General features: G+C 40.3%; 1 protein-coding gene across 2 annotated transcripts; it reads right to left on the bottom strand.

Moving 5' to 3' along the window:
• Positions 1–3,799: 3,799 nt before the first annotated feature.
• On the bottom strand, positions 3,800–22,386 carry LOC102538999 (short-chain dehydrogenase/reductase family 16C member 6-like). 2 transcript variants are annotated; one of them, XM_072951674.1, is made up of 8 exons: positions 22,183–22,386; positions 21,791–21,837; positions 20,954–21,300; positions 17,343–17,474; positions 10,733–10,832; positions 10,131–10,275; positions 7,507–7,632; positions 3,800–5,949 (listed from the first exon to the last, which is right to left on the bottom strand). In XM_072951674.1, exons 3-8 carry the CDS (start codon positions 21,272–21,274, stop codon positions 5,823–5,825), a joined length of 951 nt encoding a protein of 316 aa, XP_072807775.1. In that variant the 5' UTR covers positions 21,275–21,300; positions 21,791–21,837; positions 22,183–22,386; the 3' UTR covers positions 3,800–5,822. The 2 variants fall into 2 exon arrangements, with proteins under 2 accessions (XP_072807775.1, XP_006204790.1); XM_006204728.4 differs by lacking the exon at positions 21,791–21,837 and having other exon boundaries at positions 3,801–5,949; positions 22,183–22,385.
• Between the last annotated feature and the right edge of the window lie 1,143 nt (positions 22,387–23,529).

Genomic DNA, 23,529 nt, shown 5'->3' with positions numbered 1-23,529 from the left:
ACTCAGTGGAAGAAGGATGACCGTAATCCTGAAAACTAAAAGTGCTTTTAAAGGGTCCTTGGTGGCAAAGGCTAGGAACAGACACTTTTTAATGTCAGATGTAGAGTGGGCTAATGAACATAATGGAAAACTGTTCTGACTTTATACTTAGAGAAATGCATATTAAATGGTCAAATTAAATGGTCAAAAAGAGAATGTCTTTATATGGTGGTGGTATAAATGACACATTTCTGGAGAGCAAGTATGTATCGGGAGCTAGAAGGTTATGTCACCTTTCACCTAATTCCACCTGTTGGGATCTATATTTTCAGAATAGCCAGATGTCATGTGTTGACTCCAGAAAGGGAAACTGGCCACTAGGAGTGAGGGGTCAGAAAGGAGACTTTTGACTGTTTCATGGAAATGTATTACTCTTTCTGGAAATACATATATTAATAAAAATAAATTGATCATTGATTTCTAAGAAATATGTGCAGCTAGAGTACTCTACAGCCATTTTTAAATGAAATTATGTTTTTCAAGGATATAGGAAAATATTCTTCACATAATATGAGTTTAAAAAGCATAGTAAAAGGCTAAATGTTTACTATGATCCTACTTTTCTATGAGAACTTTTATTTGTATGCCTTAGAAATGCTGGTAATGAATTTGCCAACATCTTAACATTTTTTTATTGAATAGTGGAATTTTGATTGATCTTTATTTTTTCTTTGTGTCTTCTTATATTTTCCAGATTTTCCACTGTATACGTACTTTTATTTCATAATAAAAATGTTTCTTAGAACATACGTACACAGATATTTCCACTCAAGATGGTAGACGAGCGTACACATTTGTATCCCATTTTCTTCCAAAATTCCATTGAAATGAACAGGAAGATATAATAATGTGAATAAAAACATAATAGGATGCTAGAAAAAAGAAAGGGCTATCAGTGAGGACTGACTGGAAGTCAGTAAGCAGATAGATTCCATTTCCAGAAACCAGAGCAAAAGACACTTTAACATAAAACATCCTTCCCAACAAAACCCTGAGTGACTGCAATTCAGGAAGTAAATACAAAGAGTGGAAATAGGATACAGGGCATTTGCCTGGACTAATAGTTTTGATAGAAAAACAAAAACCCTGAAAAAAGTATTGAAATAAAATATAAAGTACTTTGGAACTGGGCAAGGCCCCACTCAACCTGAAACCATCTATTATTTTTTTTTAAATTTTTGATTGAAGTATAGTTGATTTACAATGTTAGTTTCAGGTGTACAGCAAAGTGATTCCGTTATACATATATATGTTTTTTTCTTTCCAGATTCTTTTCCATTGTATGTTGTTACAAGAAATTGAGTATAGTTCCCTGTGCTATACAGTAGGTCCTTGTTTATCTATTTTATATATAGTAATGTGTGTTTGTTAACCCCAGACTCCTAATTTATCCCTCCCTGCCATTTCCCCTTTGGTAACCATAGTTTGTTCTCTATGTCTGAGAGTTTGTTTTTGGTTTGTAAATAGAATTTGTATCTTTTGTTTTAGATTCCACATATAAATGATACCATCTGATATTTGTCTTTCTCTGTCTGATTTACTTCACTTAATAGATAATCTCTAGGTCCATCTATGTTGCTGCAAATGGCATTATTTCATTCTGAAACCATCAGTTACTGATCTGACTCCATAAAAAAGTGTAAACTTCTGTACAATAAAAAAATCATGAGCAAAGTAAAATGACAAGCAACAGACTAGGAGAAAAATTTTCACGTAAAAAATTGACAAGTGATGAGTAGCCATAATTTGCAGCATTTTATAAGCCACTGTGAGTCAGAGAGTAGGGAAAAATGAGTGAAAAAATGCACAGGTAATTCATAGGCAAATAGAGACAAATAACTGAAAACATCTGAGAAGATGCTAGATTTCACTGGTATTCAGGAAAACGCAAATTGAAAAAGAACATCCTTTTTTTTCACCCATTGCTATTGAGATATGAAAAAATTATATAAAAATTCAGCAGTGGTGAGAGTGTGGGAACACAGGCATTCTCATGCACTGAGTGTGAGAACAGACACTGCATATCCTTTATGGAAGGCAGTTGGACAGGAGCTGGTATGCCTTTTGACTTCGCTTTTTCACATCTAGGAATCAATCGTATAGAAATTTTAATGTTTATGCAGAAAGAATCCTCATTGAAGCTTGTTTGCAATAGCAAAAAAAAATAGAAACGACTTAAATGCACATCTGGATTTGGTTAGTTGGAAATTATAAAATCCTTAGAGAAGAACGAAGTTAGCTTAAAGGTAGATTTGTTTGTTACATGACAAGAGAAAAGCAAGCAGTGTCAGCTGGGACAGAAGTGGAAACACATATATTTGACTCATATGGACAGGTAGGAAGAACAACACATATGAATAAATAATCTGGGAGTCCACAGAGGCAGGGGACAGTTGTGCTACCACCTAGTTGGGGAGAGTGACCACATACGACAGAAACTCAGAAGTTTCAGAAAGCTAGGACTCAGAGAAGGCAGTGATAGGACCAGGCAGGTGAGTGGAATTCCTGTGCGCTGCGTTTCTCAGCAGGGCTGGTCATAGAGTCAAACCGTCATCATTCCAACGCTTGCAGAAAAAGACAGAAGGATGTGTTGTTATAAGTTTGTTTTTGTGCCTCTCTTTATCCCAAGATCATTGTCACCGCTAAAGCTTTTTTTTTTTTGCTTTTTTTTTGTCTGAGTAATCTTAGTGTGAATGGGCGAATGGCATGGAAATGAATTTATGTAGATTTGTCCTAGTTTGTTTTGCCAAGGTTGCTTGAATCATGTTGGAAGATGATTCAGGCGCCAGTGTCTCAATACCCAGAAAAGTTTTCTTCTCTTCATTTTGCCTCTCTCTTCTTGGGTTTCTTTTCCTTTTTGATTCTGTCTTTGGTCAGGAAACAGTGCTAGAGAAGGGCATTAGCTGCCTGTATTAGCCATAGATATGTGACCAGGTGGGATGCCAGACAGGCAGTCTGTCCCTGACCCCCACTCTGTAAAGCTTTATCGAAGTGTAAGTTACATGCTGTAAAATTCACCCATTTTACACTTGCCATTTGGGTTTTGGTAATTTATACAGTAAATTTACATATGCAAATTTAGTTAATTTAGTATGTTACATAATTGTGCATTATGGGGGTGCATTCCATCACCCCAGTAATTTGTTGGGAACATTGTAAAACCAACTATTTGGTTTAGATTTATTGGGGAGTGGGGGTAACACAGATGGTATAAATTCTGGCCTCAGCTGCACAGTCTCTCTCTAGGGCGGTTCTCTAGACAGAACTCCTTGCCCAGATCGACCCTCTGGCAGTGTAACTTTCCTGGGATTCTGAGTTCAGGTGGATGTCTCCCAGTCCATCCTCTTGACTTTTACAGACCTCATGTTTCTGTCTTTTCTCACCACTATATAAGCACCTAGGAGATGCAGACACATCATCTCTCTCACCTTTTGAAAAATGCCAGCATGGGAGAGCCTTAACCCTCAGGAGTTTTACTTTCTTATCTTTATTATGCTTTTCGAAACAGTTGTACCAATTATTGAAAAGATTAAAAAAAAATTTATCCTGGATGTTTAGATCCTTATTTGAAGACTTTCTCTGGGCATCTGGTCGTCCACAGAACCAGAAACGGAAGTCATCATACTCATCCTTAAAAACTTAAAAAAAATTTTTTTGAAATAACATTTATTATAAAGACTTCCAGGAGTACAACACAGAGTGGGCTGATTTTAAGGGAATTTATTTCCAGGTCTTAAGCCACACATGTACTCTTTCCTAAAATGATCTGAGACTAGCCTGTGCTCTGCTGGTTCTCCTTTCTCACTTTTTCTCATAATCACACCAGGCCTGTTGTACAAAAAATGGAGTGCTTCTTGCCCTTTTGGAATTGTACTCATATTTAGCCCTGGGATGCAAACACCTCCTGGATAGCAGCTGGATTATTCTAGAATGGATAGCTCCTGAGGAAGAGCTGCATGAGGACAAAGGAAAGCTAGCACAACACAAAGGGGGCGGTGCCTTTTCATCTGGGCGGCAGGCTCACCACAGCACTTCCTGCCTTCTCTCAGAATTAAGAAGTGAAAATTTCCCACGGGAATGTGTGTTAACATTTTCGTTTTCAAATCAATGTCAGTTTTTTTTTTCTAATAGTGAGTATCCCTTTGCTTTGTCTCATTAGTTTGTCATTGAGGGTTGACTCTGTCCTTCCCAGGGCAGACATTCTCTAGCAATGGAGAAAACTCAGAATATAGCTTCATGGTTATGATGAAAATATACTTAAAGTACATGAAATATACAGTACACAGGAAATTGCATCTTTTAGGTTACTTATATTTATGATTTTTAAAAATACAGGAATACTATTTGATTTCCTCTTTGATTTCTTCAGTGACCCATTTGCTCTATAGTAACTATTGTTTAGCTTCATGTGTTTGTGGTTTTTGCAGTTCTTCTGTCCCCTGTAGTTGATTTCCAACCTTATACGGGTTGTGGTCAGAAAAGATATGATATGATTTCAATCTTCTTAGATTTACTGAGGCATGTTTTGTGGAATAGTACATGATCTATTCCTTGGAGAAAGTGCACTTGAGAAGAATGTGTATTCTGCTGCTTTTGGACAGAACGTTTTGTATCTATCTATTACATTTATTGGGTCTAATGTATCATTTAAGGCCAGTGTTTCCTTATTGATTTGCTGTCTGAATGATCTGCTCGTTGATGTAAGTGGCATGTTAAAGTTCTCTATTGTTATTGTGTTATTGTCAATTTCTCCCTTTATGGCTGTTAATATTTGCTTTCTGTATTTAGGTGCTCCTATGTTGGGTGCATATGTATTTACAACTTTTATATCTTTTTCTTGAATTGATCCCTTGATCATTATATGATGTCCTTCTTTGTCTCTTCTACAGTCTTTGTTTTAAAGTCTGTTTTGTATAATGCAAGTATTAGTACCCCAGCTTTCTTTCAGTTTCCATTTGCATGGAATATCTTTTCCCATACCCTCAGTTTCAGTTTGTGTGTGTCATTAGATCGAGAGTTAGTCTTGGTCTCTTCTTCAAATCTGAATGATAACCTTGCCAGGTAGATTATTCTTGGTTGTAGGTTTTTCCCTTTCATCACTTTGAATATATCATGCCATTCCCTTCTGGCCTGCAGAATTGTTGCTGAAAAGTCAGCTGATAGTCTTATGGATGTTTCCTTGTATGTTACTAGTTGTGTTTCCTTTGCTGCTTTTAATATTCTGTCTTCATCTTTAATTTTTGCTATTCTAATGACAGTATGCCTTGGTGTATTCTTCTTTGGGTTGATCTTGTTTGGGGCTATGTGTGCTTCCTGACCTTTCCTAGGTCAGGGAAGTTTTCAGCTATTATGTCTTCAAATATGTTCTCTTCTCCTTTCTTTCTCTATCTTCTCCTTCTGAGACCCCTATCAAGTATGTTTTTATGCTTGATGTTGTCCCAGAGGTCTCTCAAACTGTCCTCATTTCTTTTTAGTCTTTTTTGTTGCTTTTGTTCAGCTTGATTGATTTCCATTACTCTGTCTTCCAGTTTGCTGATCCATTCCTCTGTATCATATAATTACTGTTGACTCCTTCTAGGGTATTTTTTATTTCAAAACTGTCAAATACATAATTTGAATGCCTAGGAAAATGATCAGTGTGTAAACTATGTCCTGGGAATGAGGTTGGCACTTTTGAAAGCCTCAATAATCCTTGGTAGACTGGAGTGCTTTAAGCATAAGGAGGAGTTCCAAATGGTTTCTACTCATAATACTTTATTTTATCACCACATTTGAGGTTGCAGCTACAGCTGTTTCCTCTCAGCTTCAGTCTGAACTTCACCTGCTTTGCTTTGCCCTATAAATGAAGCCATGCAAGTATCCAAACCAAGGTACTCAATAAGGGCAAATAACATGTCTGAAGATAATATTCTAGAAAAAAGCAGAGGAAAAAAAATCAGAATCCTTTATGAGAATTTGAAGAGATTTCTTTGTAAAGATTACTTTGAATTACACAAAGTGTGAGTTGTCATGATACATGCTGTGCGTGTGTCACTGATGAGAGGGATGTACAAGGAAACATCATGGCTCAGACACTGAGTGTGAGCCAACATCCAGGGAGCTTTGAACAAAACCAATGCTCAGGCCACGATTTAGCCATATGTTAACTCACTGTGTTCTGTGGAAAGACTGTGTATACCCTAATTTCCCAGACTACAAAGTGGTAGCAGAAACTAGAAAGAAAACCAAACTGATTAAAGCAGAATTTCACAGGAAGGGGAGGGAAGTAGGGCTCAGGCACTGGAGGTTTAAGGGACTCCAATGTACACTCAAGGTTGAGAACCATCACTTTAGTTCCTTGAAGACAGAGGAACGGTACTTTGCTCAGTTCTGCTCAACTCAGCTCAACTTAGCAGACATTTATTGTGTGCATATTGTGTGTTAGGTCCTAAACCTGGAGCATGGAGTCAGAAACTGTCCTGTCCTCAGGGAGTGTGCAATTGAGCAAGGGGGACAGATGTCATACAAGCAGCCCGTAGGTGTGGCTGGTGCTGTAGAAGGCAGGGAGAGATGTGAGGGGATTCGGCATCAAGGACTTTGACCAAGCTCAGCAGCTCACACATCTTACGGGAGGATGAACAGAAGGTACTGCTGAGAACGTCCCATGAGCACACATGTTCAGTGAATACATGCAGAAGCCCATAGGTCACAAAAATATGTTGAAGAAGGTATAAATTATTAAGAAAGTGCTAGATTATTAATGACATCATTTTGTAATAGTGCATCACCAGTTGTGATTTCCACTGCTAGTAACCACGGCAGGGGAGGAGCACATCCTGATGTGATAAGAGATTAGGGTTTGTAATCAGATTTAAAACTTGGCTCCAGCACTTATTAACTGCTTAATCCTGCAAAAATTACTTGTTTTCTTTAAGCTTCAGATTCCCTAGGTGTGAATAAGTTGCATGCGAGGCTGTCTTGCAGAATTTGGCACATGTAGGCAATTGATGAATGTTACATGTTGTTCTCTGTTCTCTACAAAGAAGACAGTGGGCCTGAGTTCAGTCCACCTGTGGGTACTCTGAACTCACAGCATGAACTTGCAGATGCTCTCTCACTAAAGGACATGAGGGACTTACCTAATATACTTAATATTTTTCTGGCAACACACTCAGGTGTTTTTGCCCTTTGTTTTCAAAATAGAATTTCACATTAGTTGAACTAAAAGAATTCACCAAAAAATTGGGATCCTGTTGTTTTTCTTGGGGTTAGTAATTTGTAAAGCCCAATAATTCTAAATTTTCTCCATCTCTGGAGTAACCAAGCAGAGCTAGCAATAGTTCAATAAACTGTCCTTGCGTATTAGAACCTGAAGTTCTTCCTTTATCATTAAAAAATATAAAGTTGGCTTCTGGTGAAAGAGGTAGCAATGACGAGATAATTTGTTCACAAACAACTAAAATGATGGAGAAGTCATTATTAACTTACTGTTTAAGAAGCAATGCGAAATACACAAATTTGGGCATCATTAAGTATGTCTGCTCCTCTAAAATAGCATTTAAAACTTTTTCGGCCACATACTCCTTCTCCAGTATGGGCAACAGAAACGGATACCTGGAGTAAAAATAATAAAAGTTATATTGTCAGAGTGGTATTTTTTTTTTACTGTCATTATGAGCATTAATGATTACATTTTATATATCAAGTTATTAGCGTGTGTCTATGAATATGCAAACAAGATGTAAATATTCAGAACTGCCTTGTGTTTTCCCACATAACCGATACTGGGACCAGAGCTATTACATTCAACTTCCTGGAGTGAACATCCTGCCCTTTATTGATTTTCTGCTATGTGATGGTCTAGACATTTGGAAGGAGTTACTTTTAGGTTTTCTTTGTACTTTTCTTTTCTCTCTTTTACCCTAAACATCAAGTAATTGTATACTATTAAGAAGCAAAATTCCAAAATCATTTTACCAAAAAAAATCTCCTGAGCATGTATAATGTGTCTTTATTTTAGGTAGACTATTGTTAAGCCACATTAAGCAGGATTAGATGTTTGTGAAGTCAGTTAGAGTTGAAATGGGATGAGCAAGTAGTAAAGCTCCCATTAGAAAGTACTTTGACATTTTTTGCTTTTATATCATGCTTCTCTATTACTTGCACCACACCTCCTCAAAAGTTCTGTTTATCTCAGCTGATTCTTGAAAGCTGGTCAATTTCCTGTAATTAAATGTTGGTCATTAGTCTTTACATTTTTGTCTCCTAGAAGTTCCTTAGAACTATAGCCCTAAGACTCCAATATTTATTAAAAAACAGTTTTCCAAAGGCATACAAATGGCTAACATGTACACGAAAAGGTGCTCAATGTCACTAATCATCAGGGAAATAAAAAGCAAAACCACAATGAGACATCACCTCACACCTGTTAGAATGGCCGTCATCAGAAAGACAAGTGCTAACAAATGCTGGCGAGAATGTGGAGAAAAGGGAATCCTTGTATGTTGTTGGTGAGAATATAAATTGGGGCAGCCACTATGGAAAACCATATGGATGGTCCTCAGAAAATTAAAAATAGAGCTATCATGTGATCCAGCAATTTCGTTTCTGGGTATATATCCAAAGGAACTGAAATCAGGGTCTTGTAGAGAAATCTGCCTTCCCATGTTCATTGTAGCATTATTAACAGTAGTCAAGATGTGAAAATATCCTGAGTGTCTGTGGATGGATGAGTGGATAAGGAAAACTTGGTGTATACTTAAACCATATATATATAATGGAATATTATTCAGCCATGAGAAAGAAGGAAATCCAGCTGTTTGTGACATCTTGGATGAAACTTGGGGGCATCATGAAAAGTGAAACAGGCAGAGAAAGACAAATACTATGTGACATCACTTATATGTGGAATCTAAAAGAGCTAAACTCATAGAAACGGAGAGTAGAGTGGTGGTTACCAAGGCCTGGAGGTAGAGAGATGGGGAGATGTTGATCAAAAGGCACAAACTTTTGAGTTATAATATCAGCCAGTTCTGAGGATCTGATGGACAGCATGGAGACTTTAGCTAACAGATACTCTATCACATACCTGAATGTTGCTGACAGAGGAGATACTAAATATTCTCACTACAAAAAAGTAAGGGTAGAGGGGGCAAGGTATAGCTCAGTGGTAGAGTGCATGCCTAGCATGCATGAGGTCCTGGGTTCAATCCCCAGTCCCTCCGTTGAAAGTAATAAGTAGACCTAATTACCTCCCCCCTCCCCAAGCAAAAACAAACAAAAAGGAAATGGTAGTCATGTGATGAGATGGTGGTGTTAGCTAATGCTATGGTGGTAATCATTTTCCCAAAATAACACATTTGTTTGTCTTAAAGTGTTATATGCCAACTGTGTCTCAGTAGAGCTAGAAAACGTACAGCCCCCACATCAGTGTTCCCTTCATCCTCTACCATCTTAAGGTTGGTAATCTTTATTTTTTCTAGAGGCTTTCTCTTTATCTTTCATGTGTGTAGGGACTCCAAGTGTACAACAGCCATCACTTAACATCACTGTTTTTGTTGGCTACCATGTCACCTTTTCTCGGCTGGTCACATTTATTCTGTGATCCCGATAATCTAGCTTTTATTCTTACCATCCTGGAGAGGGTGTTATGTTAACTTGGCAGAAAAAGTTTCTTAGCAAATGCAAAAATTCTCATTTCTCAGATATAATAAAATATCTTCCCCACATATTTTAATCAGTATTTCAAAATATTTTATCTTTTGGGTTATTTTTACTTCAGTCATCTTTTTAGGAAAGAAATTATCTTCTCAACACTACAATGCTATATATTATAATTATTTCTCACTACCAACTTTTCTATTATAATACTCTGAATGGCAACTGAGGTTTATATTTTTACTATATGATATGCTTCATAACCATATATTATCTTTAAATGGAATAAACTCATTAATTTAATATGCATTGAATTTTTTCTTTTACTAAATTAGATGCAATTTCTTTCTTTTCCTTTACTTTTCGTATTTCAAAACTTCAAAATGAAAAGATGATAATTGACATGCATTGGAAGATTATTTTAAGAGAAAAGATTACTGTAAGAGTTCACTTACTTGGTTGTACAGCCATGAAACATTTCAGTTTTGATGAAATACGGGCAAACGATAGTGGTTTTAATGTTACTTTTTTTTAGTACTCTTAATTCAATGTAGAGAGACTCTGCAAAGCCAAAAGCTGCAAATTTGCTTGCACAGTAATCTGAAACAAAGTGAAGAGCTGTTAGTAATAGAATTTGACAAGTTAAGTTCTGGACTATTTTAAAAATTGAAACTCCCTCCCCTTCCTCTGGCTTAATTTTGGGGGCAAAGCATCACTGTTAAAGTCATCTTTGTGGTCACTCTACTCTTACAGCTCCACACTACCTACCCAACAACAAAATGAAAATTATTTCAATTTCTCTTAACTCAAGAAGACTACTGAGCCAATTGGCATATTCTTTTCTCTCTCTCTCTCTCTTTTTTTTTTTTTTAAAGAGGAGACTACTTCCTCTTACCATTGCCATTTTAAATTGGGAAAAGGAAAGGAATTCTGGCATTGTAAATAGAGCCAAATGTACCAGAGGTTTCCCCTTGGTGCAGGAAGAGTTCTCTGTACCTCGGGAAACTCCTGATTTCTGTAAACTGGGGAGAACAAAGGCACATGGTGAAGTATTTACCTGATAGTCCATTGATGCCAACTACTCCTGCTGTACTTGAGATACAGACTAAGTGACCATGGTTGGCTTTCATCATGGCAGGAAGGAAGGCCTTATAAGTCTGGAAGGTATAAATACACTGCGTTAGTATTTTATTCATTTTTTATTTTATTTGCTCAATAAGTGTTTGATCAGTTTACAGACTCAACAAATATTTAACGTGTTATAACGTGTTAAATTCTGTGACAGTACAATACAGTCACTGGTACCATGTATTCACTATTCTCAAGAGTCTTAAAATTTATTATGTGTTAATCTATAGGACTTGCTTTTGCTTTACGTAAACTATACCAATTGAATGAAATCAATGTTTTACATTTAGAGTTTGTTGAAAACAAACATAAAACCGAATTTTTCTGGTATGCTGACCTCTTCCACATAGTTTTCAGCAATTTGTATTAAAATGTAATCACACTCACTTTCTTGGCTTCCCTAAATGAGATCCCCCCTCACCCCAGTGGATTGGCAGAATGGGAAAAACTGCTCAAGGAAAGGTGAGGGATTTCAGTTCAAGGAAAACATGGGCTGCTAAGTAGAAGTACCCTTGGAATTGTCTGCCATGATTAGATACATTCTTAGATACTTTGGTGAAACTGACTCATTCATCCTCAAGTGAGGTATCAATTCGGGGTTCTGAGTGCCCGCAGCAAGGAGAGGTTCCAGTTCCCTTACCCCAGCTCTTTCAGGAGACTTTCTCACTCTTTCTTGTCCTGATATTGGGCTCCTTAACCTAGCTTCTGTTTGGAAACATTACCCAAAACTTGAAATCAAGTAAAGAGATGATCAAATGACTTTCAACATGCTAGAGCATTTTCTAATAACCCTGCCCGAGATTTATCTAACTCTCTTAGCAATGTAACTTTTTTTTCACTAATACTTATTAGAACCAGGATGTTTCACAATCCTGTAAAATTAGAGGTTAACATGCAGAAAACAAATAGGTGTGACTTTTTTTTTTTTTTTGGTCTAATAGATAAGATAGTCTCAGAGGTAAGCGTTTAATGAATGATCTTATCTCAGCATTCTTTTTCATTGACTTTATAAATCCAAATTCCTCATTTCATCAATTTATCGGCAGCGTTATTCTGCTGGTTCTCTCATAAATTAAATAACGCCTTGACATACAATGCTTACCATCTATGAGATTTATGATTTTAACAACGTCAGAATTTTGTGTTAAGAGTTTTGGAAAGTCTGCCAAGATGTGCTTACCTACGGGGACCCAGTAGACCAGAGGGCAGCTACAGGATCAAAGAATATCACCTTTGTTTTTGAGATCTTTTTGGGCCTCACTAACCTTGTCCCAGAACTGTTGAACTGACTGATAAGCTTCTGCGTGCATGCAGACAACTGGCCTCTTTTGACATTTCATATCCAAGCATGGAGGGAATTTTATATGTCTGTCTCTTGTGGTTACATCTTTATTTTTCAAACATTAAAAATTAAAAAGTATTGTTGGACCAGTCATGACTGCAGGCTAGATGGAAGTAGCAAGAGCTGGCTGTTGTCTTTCAGCACATGTGAAAAAAATCCAGCCTGAGCCCCAGAGGGCACCTGCGGGGCGATCTTCTGGTCGACCCTGTGGGAGTTCCGCTCTGGGAACCTGGTATGGATGTTTAGCTATGGTGTCACTATGGGGGTCTGAAAGTTTATAAAACTCTCAAGAAGGTGACGTGGGGTAATGGAGATGAAGTTGTGTGTCAGTGTGACTTTTGATAAGGAATTTCAGGGGTTGAGGCAGTGAAAATCCCCAGGTTATGGTATGAGGAAGTTGTGACCTCTAGCTGCCTGGCATCTGGCTGAACATGGGTGAAATTAAATGGTGATTGGCATAAGCAGTTATCTACTCGCAGAGATCTAACCAGTTGCAGGAGTTCAGTTTTGTTTTTTTTCTTTTACCCCACGAGGGCTTTAAATTTTTTCAAACGTATCTGTAAGTGTATTTGCTTTTGAACCGGGGCTAAAGTTGCTACCATTTTTCTGTGTTTCCAGTGGAGAAAAGGGTTCCTTCACAGAAGGAAAGTGACTGTTCCAAGGGTCTGTTTGTGTTTCGAGCCCTACATATCAGTGGAAGGCTTGTTAAAGGACATTCTAGAAGAAGAATTTATCATAAAAGCCCATTATTTGTTCTCACTATATAGAGATCCACCACTAAAGGGAAGGAAAAGGAATGCAAATGAGTGTTGAGTGAGCGGTTAGCCATCAAAATGAATGAAGGAAACTCTGGGAAAGCGTTTTTAACCAGGGAGCCCAATAGAGACTTACACGTGGCTCCGGGTTTACACATCACTCGTAACGAGGCAAATCTGAGCTGACGAGACTTGTGAAAACAGGTCTGTTTATCACACGTGGGATGTAATACAGACAAACATCAGATTTGCTTGACTTCGCTTTATAAATTTTGTCACCCTGGTCGTGGGTCAGATAAGCTATCATTGTTTCCACAAAACATTTCAGGTTATGGAGAAGGCAAATATATGCTCAGTTAAATTGAACTACAACAAATAATGGTTTTATTGTTTTTTTAAAACAGGAAAACTGGGGTTTTGGGAATTCAGGCAGGTTTGCCAGTTCTTTGGACTTAGTTCTTCCACCTGCACCATCTTTTACAATTTTTTAACGTTATCTTGTCAACAACCCATTAATGTCATCGTTGATTGTTTTACTCTGGAGTGTCAATTTAAATGAGTTCAAGACTTTAGAATGATATTAAGTTGGGTAAATTTGTGAGAGGTCTTTGGTTCCCCAGAAAATTTTAAAAGAAATTAGAATTCATGGAGCCAAGTTATGCAGTTACCTAGCACAGTGTGGCTTGGTTTTTAAAGACTGAATTGAGAAGTTAAGTTCAATGTGGCACAAACCTTATCTTCTAATATGACAATAAGGTTAAGTATATTTTAAAGTTATGGTTGAAAGCTAAAAATGATATTGCTATATGGCTATATGTATATTTTATATGTTTAATTCATACCATATTAATATGCATTTAAGTTAATAAGCAAAATAATTGTACGTATCATAAGGATGAGAGGCTTGGTAGCTTTAAATTGGCTGTAAGATCTTCAGTCTGCTGTAAATAAGCGGTGTTAAAAGGCATTTCTTTGCCCTCTGTAATCTGCCTAGAGAGTGGGAGTTCTTACATTGTCAGATTAATCTGCACCCTTTAGGTAACTTTCGTCATGCTATTGAATTGTTTAAAACAAAGAACAAAAACTTGTCACATCTGAAATCTCTAAAGTCCCAACAGGGGTGCTAGGAACAGTGAGGTATATTTGGCATGTTCCAAATTTCTTCATTAGCTTAGCCCTACTTTAGGATCTGTCTTGAGAAAACATGGGGAAACACTGTTGAGTCAAAAAAAAGCAGCTCAACCTTTCTCAAGTAAATGTATTACCACAAATATGTTTCCTCAGAGGTTGCACACCTGTGTGGGTGGAGAGAAGGGCTCTGGGGATTGGCCAGCGCTCTCAGTGCAGTAGGACACCAAGTCTGCCTGAAATAGTCACGTGTTAACACTGCAACAGAGGTCTCTGTTTTCTTCAACTGATATTTTGGGCTAGTGAAATAAAGTAATCACATCCGTTCAGTTTTGTCATCAGTAGGAAAGTTCTGGACTCCCCTCACCTTGCCCGAGGGCTGTGGTGTCAGGTGGAAGACACAGCACAGCGGGGCACTGAAAGTCACGCTGGAAGGGCTGCTTCAAGAAGCCGACTTGTTGGTGCAGGCTCTCCCAGGGGCTGGCATTGCCGCTGTGACGAGATCCCTGCGAGGCCACCCAGGGCTGAGCCAGGCCCCCTGGCCCCTTTAGTCCAGAAGTAGTTGACAATATGGCTTGGACAAATATGCGGAATGAAATTTACTTAGTCTAACCCGCATGTATCCAGGCAGCCACGTCGTTTTATAGGTAGCCTGAGAGATGTTAATTGCCCTTGTGCACAAACCTACTTTGGGCAAAAGGCAGAGTCTATTACACTGACCGTTTCTGAGTCCTCCCTCTTTCATGGCCATGTATTTATTTTCATGCGTTCAATAAGAACCAGTCTTTTTAAAAACATCAGGGTATAACTGAGGAGATGGGTAGTGCAGCTAGAACGCAGGTGTGTCATATTTAAGACGGTTTCATTTAGTCCGTATGACAAGCCCACTTAGTTGGGGCAACGATTATATTTCATACACAGAACCAATGCCTACTGAGCTGCCTTTCCAGGAAGCTGGACTGTCACCTGTTCCGTGGCCTTCAGAGCCCCTCCCAGCCTCATTGGTATTAAGGAAGGCCACTTCCTGGCAGGCCAGGGACCTTGGCAGGTTTGGGAGACCTCAAGAAAAAGAAATTCTGTCATAATGAAAAATACTGCAGGCAAAACTTGGTGGAGGCATTTCTTGGTTTTCATTCCCTAGCCTTGGATGACACCAGCTGACAAGAGCAGTAAAAGCAAGCAAACAAGCCAAGAAGCCTTTGGGCTTTTATGGAGGTGCACGTAGGCGCCTTCCATAATCTTCAGGTGGAAGTTAATTCTCTGATTCTACTGTCTCTCTGATGAGCGGGGCATTCCACAAGAAGCCTGTGTGTGTCTGTTAATACCCTTTACTTACCTTGTATTGTAACTCTGTAAATGAACCAAACCAAATAGAATAGTAAACATGGTGTAAAGGTACAAATTCAGAACTGGGGATGCCCCAGAACCACTGCATGAGAGTCAGGAGAAAGAAAACTCCCGTCAGAAGGACAGCTTGTGCAAGGACCCTCATCTGGAAAGAGCCTGATGAGCTCTGGGGTCCCGTCAGGACCCGTGGAAAACAGGACACCAGCAGAAAGTAGAGAAAGTGAGAGGCAGGGGCAGGTGAGTGAGGACGTTAGCACTTCATGTAGGGGCTTACCGGCCGCGATAGGTGATTGTGTGCTAGTCTAAGTGCATGCGAATCCTCTGAACACGTCTGAGTAGGAGAGTGAGACGATTTAGTTAGTTGTTTCAAAAATCCCTCTGCTCCTGTATGAAGACAGGTGGAAGGTGCCAGCACTGAGAATGGAAAGCCACGTTGAGCTGCATTTGAGAGGGGACGTCAGCTTGGACCAGAGGCTGGCAGCGGGGAAGGAGAGGAATGAGTGTACTTGAGCATGTTATATAGGAAGAGCCAGGGAGTTGCACATAAGGGAAAGGGAAGAATGCGGGCTGGCTTCTAGATTTGTGATGTGATTAGAAATGGGTGCAACGTGGCTCTGTTTGCCAACATGATATTTCCCCTTCCCCAAGGAAGTTTTGGGGTGAGCTGGGAGGGGGAAAATCAGTGATTTTTGTATATGTTTATGAAATACTGTTGGATGTCAAGCACTGTGCTAGATGCTCAATAAATATTGGTTGAAAAAGGTTTGTTGGGCTCCAATCGGGATTCCCAAAAGGAGACTGAGAAAGTAGTTCTGAGGACCTCAGAGAATGGGTGTAGAAGCAGGGAGTGGAAAGGAGGAGGAGCCTCAGTATGTAAGGCAAGCCCATCCCAAGGGCCTGTCCTCAGAGCCCCAGAGAACAGGCTCATGCCCCCCTGTGCCTCGTGTACCCCGTCACCCCATCCCTGCTCATCCCCTTCTAGCTTCAAGTGTAAGCCCTCTCGGCTGAGAGTCCCCTGGGAGCTCAAGTTTCCTTTGGCCTCCTGTCTATTTTCTGGAGTTGCATTATCCAAGACAGTAGCCTCTAGGCTTATGTGGCTATTTAAATATAGATTCAAATGAGTTAAATTACATAAAGTTAAGAATTTGGTTCTTCGGTCCCACTAACCACAAGTGCTCAATGGCCACAAGCGGCCAGTGGCTGCCATATTGGGAGGCACAGAAAAGGGCATTTCCATCATCACAGACAGTTCTAGTAGCCAGCCCTGGTCTAGACACTTCAGCCCTCAAGAGACACACTCCTGAGTTATAGATTTACTAATTCTTTTGCTGTAAAGAGTCTTTCCCTTCTCTCTTGCTTCTTCCTTCATAATCTAGGACCATCCCTTGGGTAAGTCATTTAAACTCTTTGAGCCTTGGTTTCCTTATTTGTAAAATAGTAATAAAATGGCATTGTGGCTACCACATGCAGGAAAAGAGCTTAGAGTCGTGCTTGGCATACAGTAAGAACTCAGTAAGTTTAAGTGTTGATAATGATTCCTCCTGCCATTGTTTCCTTTTTTATGATACCCAGTTGTGCAAGGATATAAACCACCACTCTGAAAATAGCCCCCCTCTCTCAAGCACTTCTTTAACTCATGAACAAAATTAAATCTTTCTTGTGTAATGGCTGCCATGTTCTGCTTGAATTTTGGTAGGAAGATTTCTAGCAACCTACTGAGTCTTGGGACCAAACTGGAGGGGCTAGAGGGAAGAGCCTTGCCCTGAGAACGTGGAGCAGGGTGAGAACAGGGGAACAGAGCCGAAGGAGTGGGAAGGTCACACTGGGCAGGATGAGGTCTATTCAGTCTGTCAGTGGAAACTCACAGATGGTATATTGACACATGCATGGCTGACGGGTGGTTTTCAGAAATACATGAAGTTTTCATATTCATCAACAAAAGAAAATGAAAAAGAAAGAAGACTTACCCAGACGTGAGACAGGGCATTTACAAGAAACGATCTTTCCACCATGTCATCTGGAGTACTGAGGAACAGCTTTCCCGTTACCACCCCGGCGTTGTTAATGAGAATGGTCACATCGCCCACTTCCTTTTTAACCTGGGCAGAAGTGGGACAGACATTGCTTCACTGGGGATGTTACATTTTGATATTTATTTTTCCAGATCATCATTTTTTTCTCATTTTATTCAAGTGGTTTCTTTAAACCTAGATATTTTATCTTGTGCATAGAAATTCTGCAATTTTAAAGTAACTTTATTATTGATTATATAAAAAAGAACACACATTGATTTGCCAGCTTTCCTTAAAGGATTTTAATTTTTTGTGCAGAGATGACCTAATATTGCAATGTGTTTTCCCTGTCTCCTCTTTCTGTGATGCCATTACCCTGTCTTGCTGGAGACAAATGCCAAGGGTGACATCAGGTTCTGTCTCCCTGAGTGCCTCTCAATGTCTTCCTTTGGATGGCAGTTGGGTCTCCCTCCAGCCTAGTGTGTGTGACAGCCTCTCTGTAGGTGACTCCTCTGTGACCATGTGCAGGAGCATATCCTCTCCCCCTGGGATGTGGCCAGGGCTGGACACCAAGACATTCCAAACACGGGTGTGTTTGATCTGCTGCCCAGAGGCCTCTGTGAGCCTGTGACCTCTGCCCAGAGGACCTTCCCAAATCTAGTTATTTTCTGTGGCTGATGTTTCTCTGGTGTTTCCACAGCTGCTGCTGCATCCTGAGGGCTTCCCTTCACCCTTCCCTTCTCAGCTGCCTACCTCACCTGCTTGCAGAGTCCAGAGTATACCACCTGCTCTATCCAGGGGAAAGCGTGCTTCAGGAGAGGCTACAGGGGCTGCTCTTCTCTCTTTTACCATTTCATCTTAAATTATGGCTTTGTAAGTGACATTGATAAAGCTGACCCAGGGGCAAACCATGATTCATGTTCAAACAATGATTTTTTTTTTTTGGCCCTGAACTGGATCTTTTGTTGCTGTTACAACAATTTGTTTTGTTTCCACATAGGTAGCACTACCTGCCTTGACTTAATTTTCTCATTCCTGGTTTGTGCACTACTCTGTGCTGAGCCTTCCAGGTAATATGGTGGGGACATCTGAGGTGCGTGTTGCTCCTGACGTGGCTAAGTTGAACAGGCTATGAAAGGGAGGGTTACTGTTGCTGAGCTGATGTTGGGTTGAGCAATGAGAGACTCTCCACTTTGGAGAGAGGCACGATGTGGGCAAACATCCAGGAGATGGAAGAAGAACATCCCATTGGCTTGATGAGGGAATCAGCATGAGTAGGTGCTTAACCTCAGATGAACTTGGGGAAGGAATATGAGCCTAAGAAGGAGGGAGACTCTCTGGTGTAAGACATTCTTGAATATTTCAGAAAACCTAATGGTCACTGTCATCCCGTCCAAGAAGATCCTTGAGTCTTAGGGACCTCAGAGCTAAGAAGGGCTTTATCCAGGTAATGGGATTTAATTTTCACTGCAACTGAGAGTTTAGGAAAGCATTCTCATCCCATGTTATAGATGAGGAAACAGAGGTTCTGAGAAGTTAAGATTTTGCCAAAAGTCCCACAGCTTTTGAAGGGAATAACTGATTCACAGCCAATTTGGATTCCCACACAAAGGAGCAAAAGCTCTTTTCACCTGAATTTTCTGCTCTGTAGCTGAACTGATTATTGCTGTAACAGACAAATCTCACCTGTGTGAACATGCATGCACACACACACACACACACACACACACACACACACACGTTAAAAAATACTAATAACTGACTGGAACTGGATTATTGGGAATAAAGTGTGAGCCTGGTTATTCTAACAAAAATAATTTATTTGTGTGCTGGATTTCTACGGTGGAGATGAGAAGGTGACCTCAATCTAATTTGGGGGCATTTAATTACTGAAGTCCTTTAGAATGCTGGTATTGCCGTTCAACCCTCCTACAAATTTCAGGGAATTAGGTAAAGCCTCCAGTTTGTTGAAATTCTGGTAGAAGAGTCTAACACTAGTATTTGGGTTTCTTGGGAGGCGATAAGTAATTGAAATTAAACAGAAGAGCAGATAAAATAGTTGACTTAGAAGAATTCTATTTATAGGACTGTGGGAAAAGAAGACAAGGCTAAGATATATTCAAATGGGGAAAAGATCATTTTTGGTTAACATTTTTAGCCTGGTTTTCTACTAGACAGCAAGAAAATTGTAAACAAGGAGAGACTGGTTGAGCGCGCTGGGGATTCCAGTGCTCTTGGTGGGAGGAGGAGGATGCGAAGGGTCTTTTCGCCGCTGACACGTTTGTTGGTCACTGTTGGGGATGCCCCACCCCCGTGCCGGGTGGGTGGAGTGCTCCCTCCTCCTCAGTTTCCTCACTTGTAAACGGGATGATAATAATGATACTCTCCCACGTGGGCTGTGCTGTGTCGACTGAATGAGCTAGCATGTGCATGAAGTGCTTGGAACAGCAGCTGCTGTAATGCAGTGTTCTGTCGGGTTCTGTCTTCACCCAGTTTTGAGGTCCTGGCTAGAGGCCTGTCGCTTTCCCTTCTTGACCAGTTGACTAAGTTCGCACCCAAAGCATCTCCCTTGCTGGGTTCTCACACTGTAGGCTGCTGTACCTTTGTCTTAACTGCCTCAGGGCCAGGTGCCAGATGGCCAGGGACCTCCTCTGTGCTTCAGATCCTCCTGAAATGGTCAGTCCTAAGCCTGCTGGCCCTGCCTCACCTGTTCCTACTTGTAGAAACCACAGGAAAGGCACTTGTCCTCATCCGCTCCTCTTCCCCACCTCCTGACCTGCCTGGCGTTTCTCTCGGTGGCCCTGTGTGGCATGGTGTGCTGTGTTCTCAGGGACCTGTGAGTCGAACAAACCCATGGCACCCTTCCTAGTTTCTCTCTCTTGATCTGTATGTTTGGCTTCACCACACCTCACCCAAGGCATATGGTTAAAACACCGCTCAGAATCTTGACTATTGTTGTTAGAGGACATGGTAACTACACAGTAGATAGCTGTTGTTATTAGTGCGTCTGTCCATACTTAGTGTGAAATTAGGGCGGATGTAAGTAGGCTAAATCTAAGGGGAATTTAGTCTAGAAACATCCTAAATGCTTTTGCCCTGTCCTCCGTACTTTCCACCAGGATGACAGTGGATGTACCTTGGAGCCACACAATATAGACAGTTAAGTGCAAGCCGGACGTCTTCTTGAAGACCGTCTAGTCCAATCTTTCCATTTTACTGATAAAGACCTGGGCCCTAGAGAGGACAGGGAGCTAAGTGGGATTTGCCGAACCAATGAGCAGCAGAGCAAGGGTAAGTCCCCGTTTCCACTGACCTCTGAAGGCAAATGAGTCACAGAAAAGAGGGGTGGGCAACAACTCCAAAGGCTCATGCAGTTCCCATCGGTGTAGATCTCTTTCGTTTCCCTCTGCGGAGGCTACAAGGCCTGGTTTCGGACAAGCAGAATCAAGCAAGAGGCACATAGAGATCTGGGAAGAAGTTTGTGACAAACGTCTCTAGTAGAAGCACCTGCTAGATGCAGTGTTTTTCTCGGGCACAGAAGCCAAGGAGAATACCAATCAGCTTACCTGGTCAGCAACTCTGTAGATCTCTTGCCTGTTGCTGCAATCACACGTGTAGGCAAATGCTTTCACACCCTCCTTCTCTTTGACCATTCTATATGTTTCCATGTTGCCTTCTTCATTAATGTCCCATAGAACTAAAATGGCTCCAAGACTGGCAAATTTTATGGCCATCAGCCTCCCGAGTCCACTTCCAGCTCCTGTTATAAGGACAGTCTCTCCAGCAACATCCTTCTTCTTCTTGGGAATTATCTTGTAAAATACAGATTCTAAAAAATAGTATAGAAATTTTCCCAAAAATATGGAGGTGTCCCAAATCATATCCATGTTGATTCACTGAACAAAGGAACGTCCTAATAAGGAAAAAGGTAGCTGATAAATTCATTGAATTATCACAACAATTGCACACATAATGTAGTTGGTCCGAGGGAACTTCTTTTTGAAACATTAATTCTCGAAAATACATATTTCTGCAACAACCGCTACCATCAATGACTTCTTAAATTATGTAAATAATGGGTATGAAAATGTTTTAAGTCAACAAGAATCTTTCCAACTTATAGGGCACTTTCCTAAATGTAATCTAATTTGACCTACAGATGGATCACAGATTACTAGGAGAGCTTCATAGTCAAAGGCATAAGATCTTTGAGTATTGGCTTGCCCAATATTATGTGACTTGTAAAATCAAGGCTTTTGATTCTCAGTCTGGTCATTTTTCTATTATGTGAACTTGATTAATGATCTCACATCTAATAAAAATTTGCTCTTCACTAGGAAGTTGTCCAGTAATATAGAAACAGTATTTATTGTAACACACATAAAGGCTTATTATATTCTCACCTGATCTTTAAAATATCCCTCTGAGAGAGTCAAATCAGGAACGATTCCTAGTTTACAGTGAGGACGAGACAAAAAAAGATTCGGTAGATTTATTCCAGGTCACATGGCCAGCGAATAAAATGGGAAACATCAGGAACACAGACAGGGGTCCCTGCATGTCCAGGCCTTTACCATTGGAACAGGCTTCTCCTGGAGCTAATATGTCTTTTTCTCAGACTCACCCAAAGTCAGCCAAGTGAGGAAAAGCAGAAAAGAAGAGACATTGGAGATGATAACAGAATGACCTCATACCCCTCTTTGGGAAATGGCACGAAGTTGTGCTCAGAGAAACTGACTTTCAGCAGCGGGAACCTAGTATTTTCTCCTGAGTGGGCAAAGGACCCAGATCTTACCTGCAGAAACACGGCACTCCAGCAGCGCAAGGGTCCTTCCAGGGGACGGAGCATCAGCGCTCAGGTCAGTGTAATGAAGCCGTCTCTTAAGTGAGTTTTGGCTTTATGCGTTCTCCCACACTTTCTGCTGTCTCTATAGGCATCAGAAAAAGTAGCGTCACATGTGAGAATTTGTTTGCATTTCATCCATATTGGCATTTTGGCAGAGGGTGACATACATCTGAAACTTTCAACTCCCACGGCGGCCTGGAGGGAAGGCGTGTCCTGTGAAGGTACGTGTGTGTTTATCATGATTTGGAGGTGTCAGCCCTCCCGTGGGTGTCCTGGAATCTTCTAGCTCAATTAGGAAAATTATCTCAACAACCTGATGATCAGGATACATTATTTTCCCCAAGTTTTTATTATGAAAAAATTTCCAACACTCGTAAAACTGAAGCATAGGTAAGTGTTCCAAGAACCTACACGCAGACAGTTTTAACATTACTGTATTTGCTTTGTGTCCCCTCCGCTCTTTGGCTATCATTTCAATGTCAGTTGCAGATACGACCTTCAACTGCAAGTACCCAGCACTCATCGCCAAAGAAGGAAGCTATCCTATAAAATCATAGTATAATGATTATACCTCATAAAATTAATGTTAACTCTGCAATGTCATCTAACGTTCATGTGTATTTAAATTTCCCCACTTGTCCCAAAGATCCACTTAAGTTTTATGCATTGCATTTCACTGTTATATGCATTCAATAACTTTCTTCCCAGGATAGCTCTCATCATCTCAGACGTTTTTGAAAAATATATATGTCACTGACTTTTTGAAACGTCTAGGCCAGGTGTCTTATAGAATGTCCTATAATTCTCTATTTGCCTGACTTTCCTCATGGTGTCATTTTACTTGACCTCCATCCCCTGTATGTGTTTTTGAACTCTAAGTTAGATTGAGAGCCTTGATTATGTTCAGATTAAACATTTTTGGCAAGAAAACATCCTGCGTACTGTTGAACACTTCCTACTGCAGCCTGCCGCAGTGTCTGGTGTCAAGCTGGTCCACGATCAGCGGTGCTAATTCAGTCCCCAGGAGAAAGCGGCACCGCAGGCTTTCCCCGCTGACAAGGCGTATTTCCTCTTTCCAGTTCCTGAGAGGGTGGTCTGTGGGGTGGCACCCAGGCACCTCTGGACTATATTGCTTCCCACAACCTTTTACCTAATGCCTTTTAAGAATACGTAGATCTTAATTTTTAGAGCAGTTTTAGGTTCATACCAAAATTGAGCAGAAGACAGTTTCCACAGACTCCTGCACACCACGTCCCCCACTGTCAACATTTGCAGCACATGGTGCGTGTGTCACAC

This window comes from Vicugna pacos, chromosome 29, assembly GCF_048564905.1.
Source record: "Vicugna pacos chromosome 29, VicPac4, whole genome shotgun sequence".
NCBI lineage: Eukaryota > Metazoa > Chordata > Mammalia > Artiodactyla > Camelidae > Vicugna > Vicugna pacos.
Note: the sequence above shows the minus strand (reverse complement) of the source record. Positions and strands in the feature narration are given on the sequence as shown.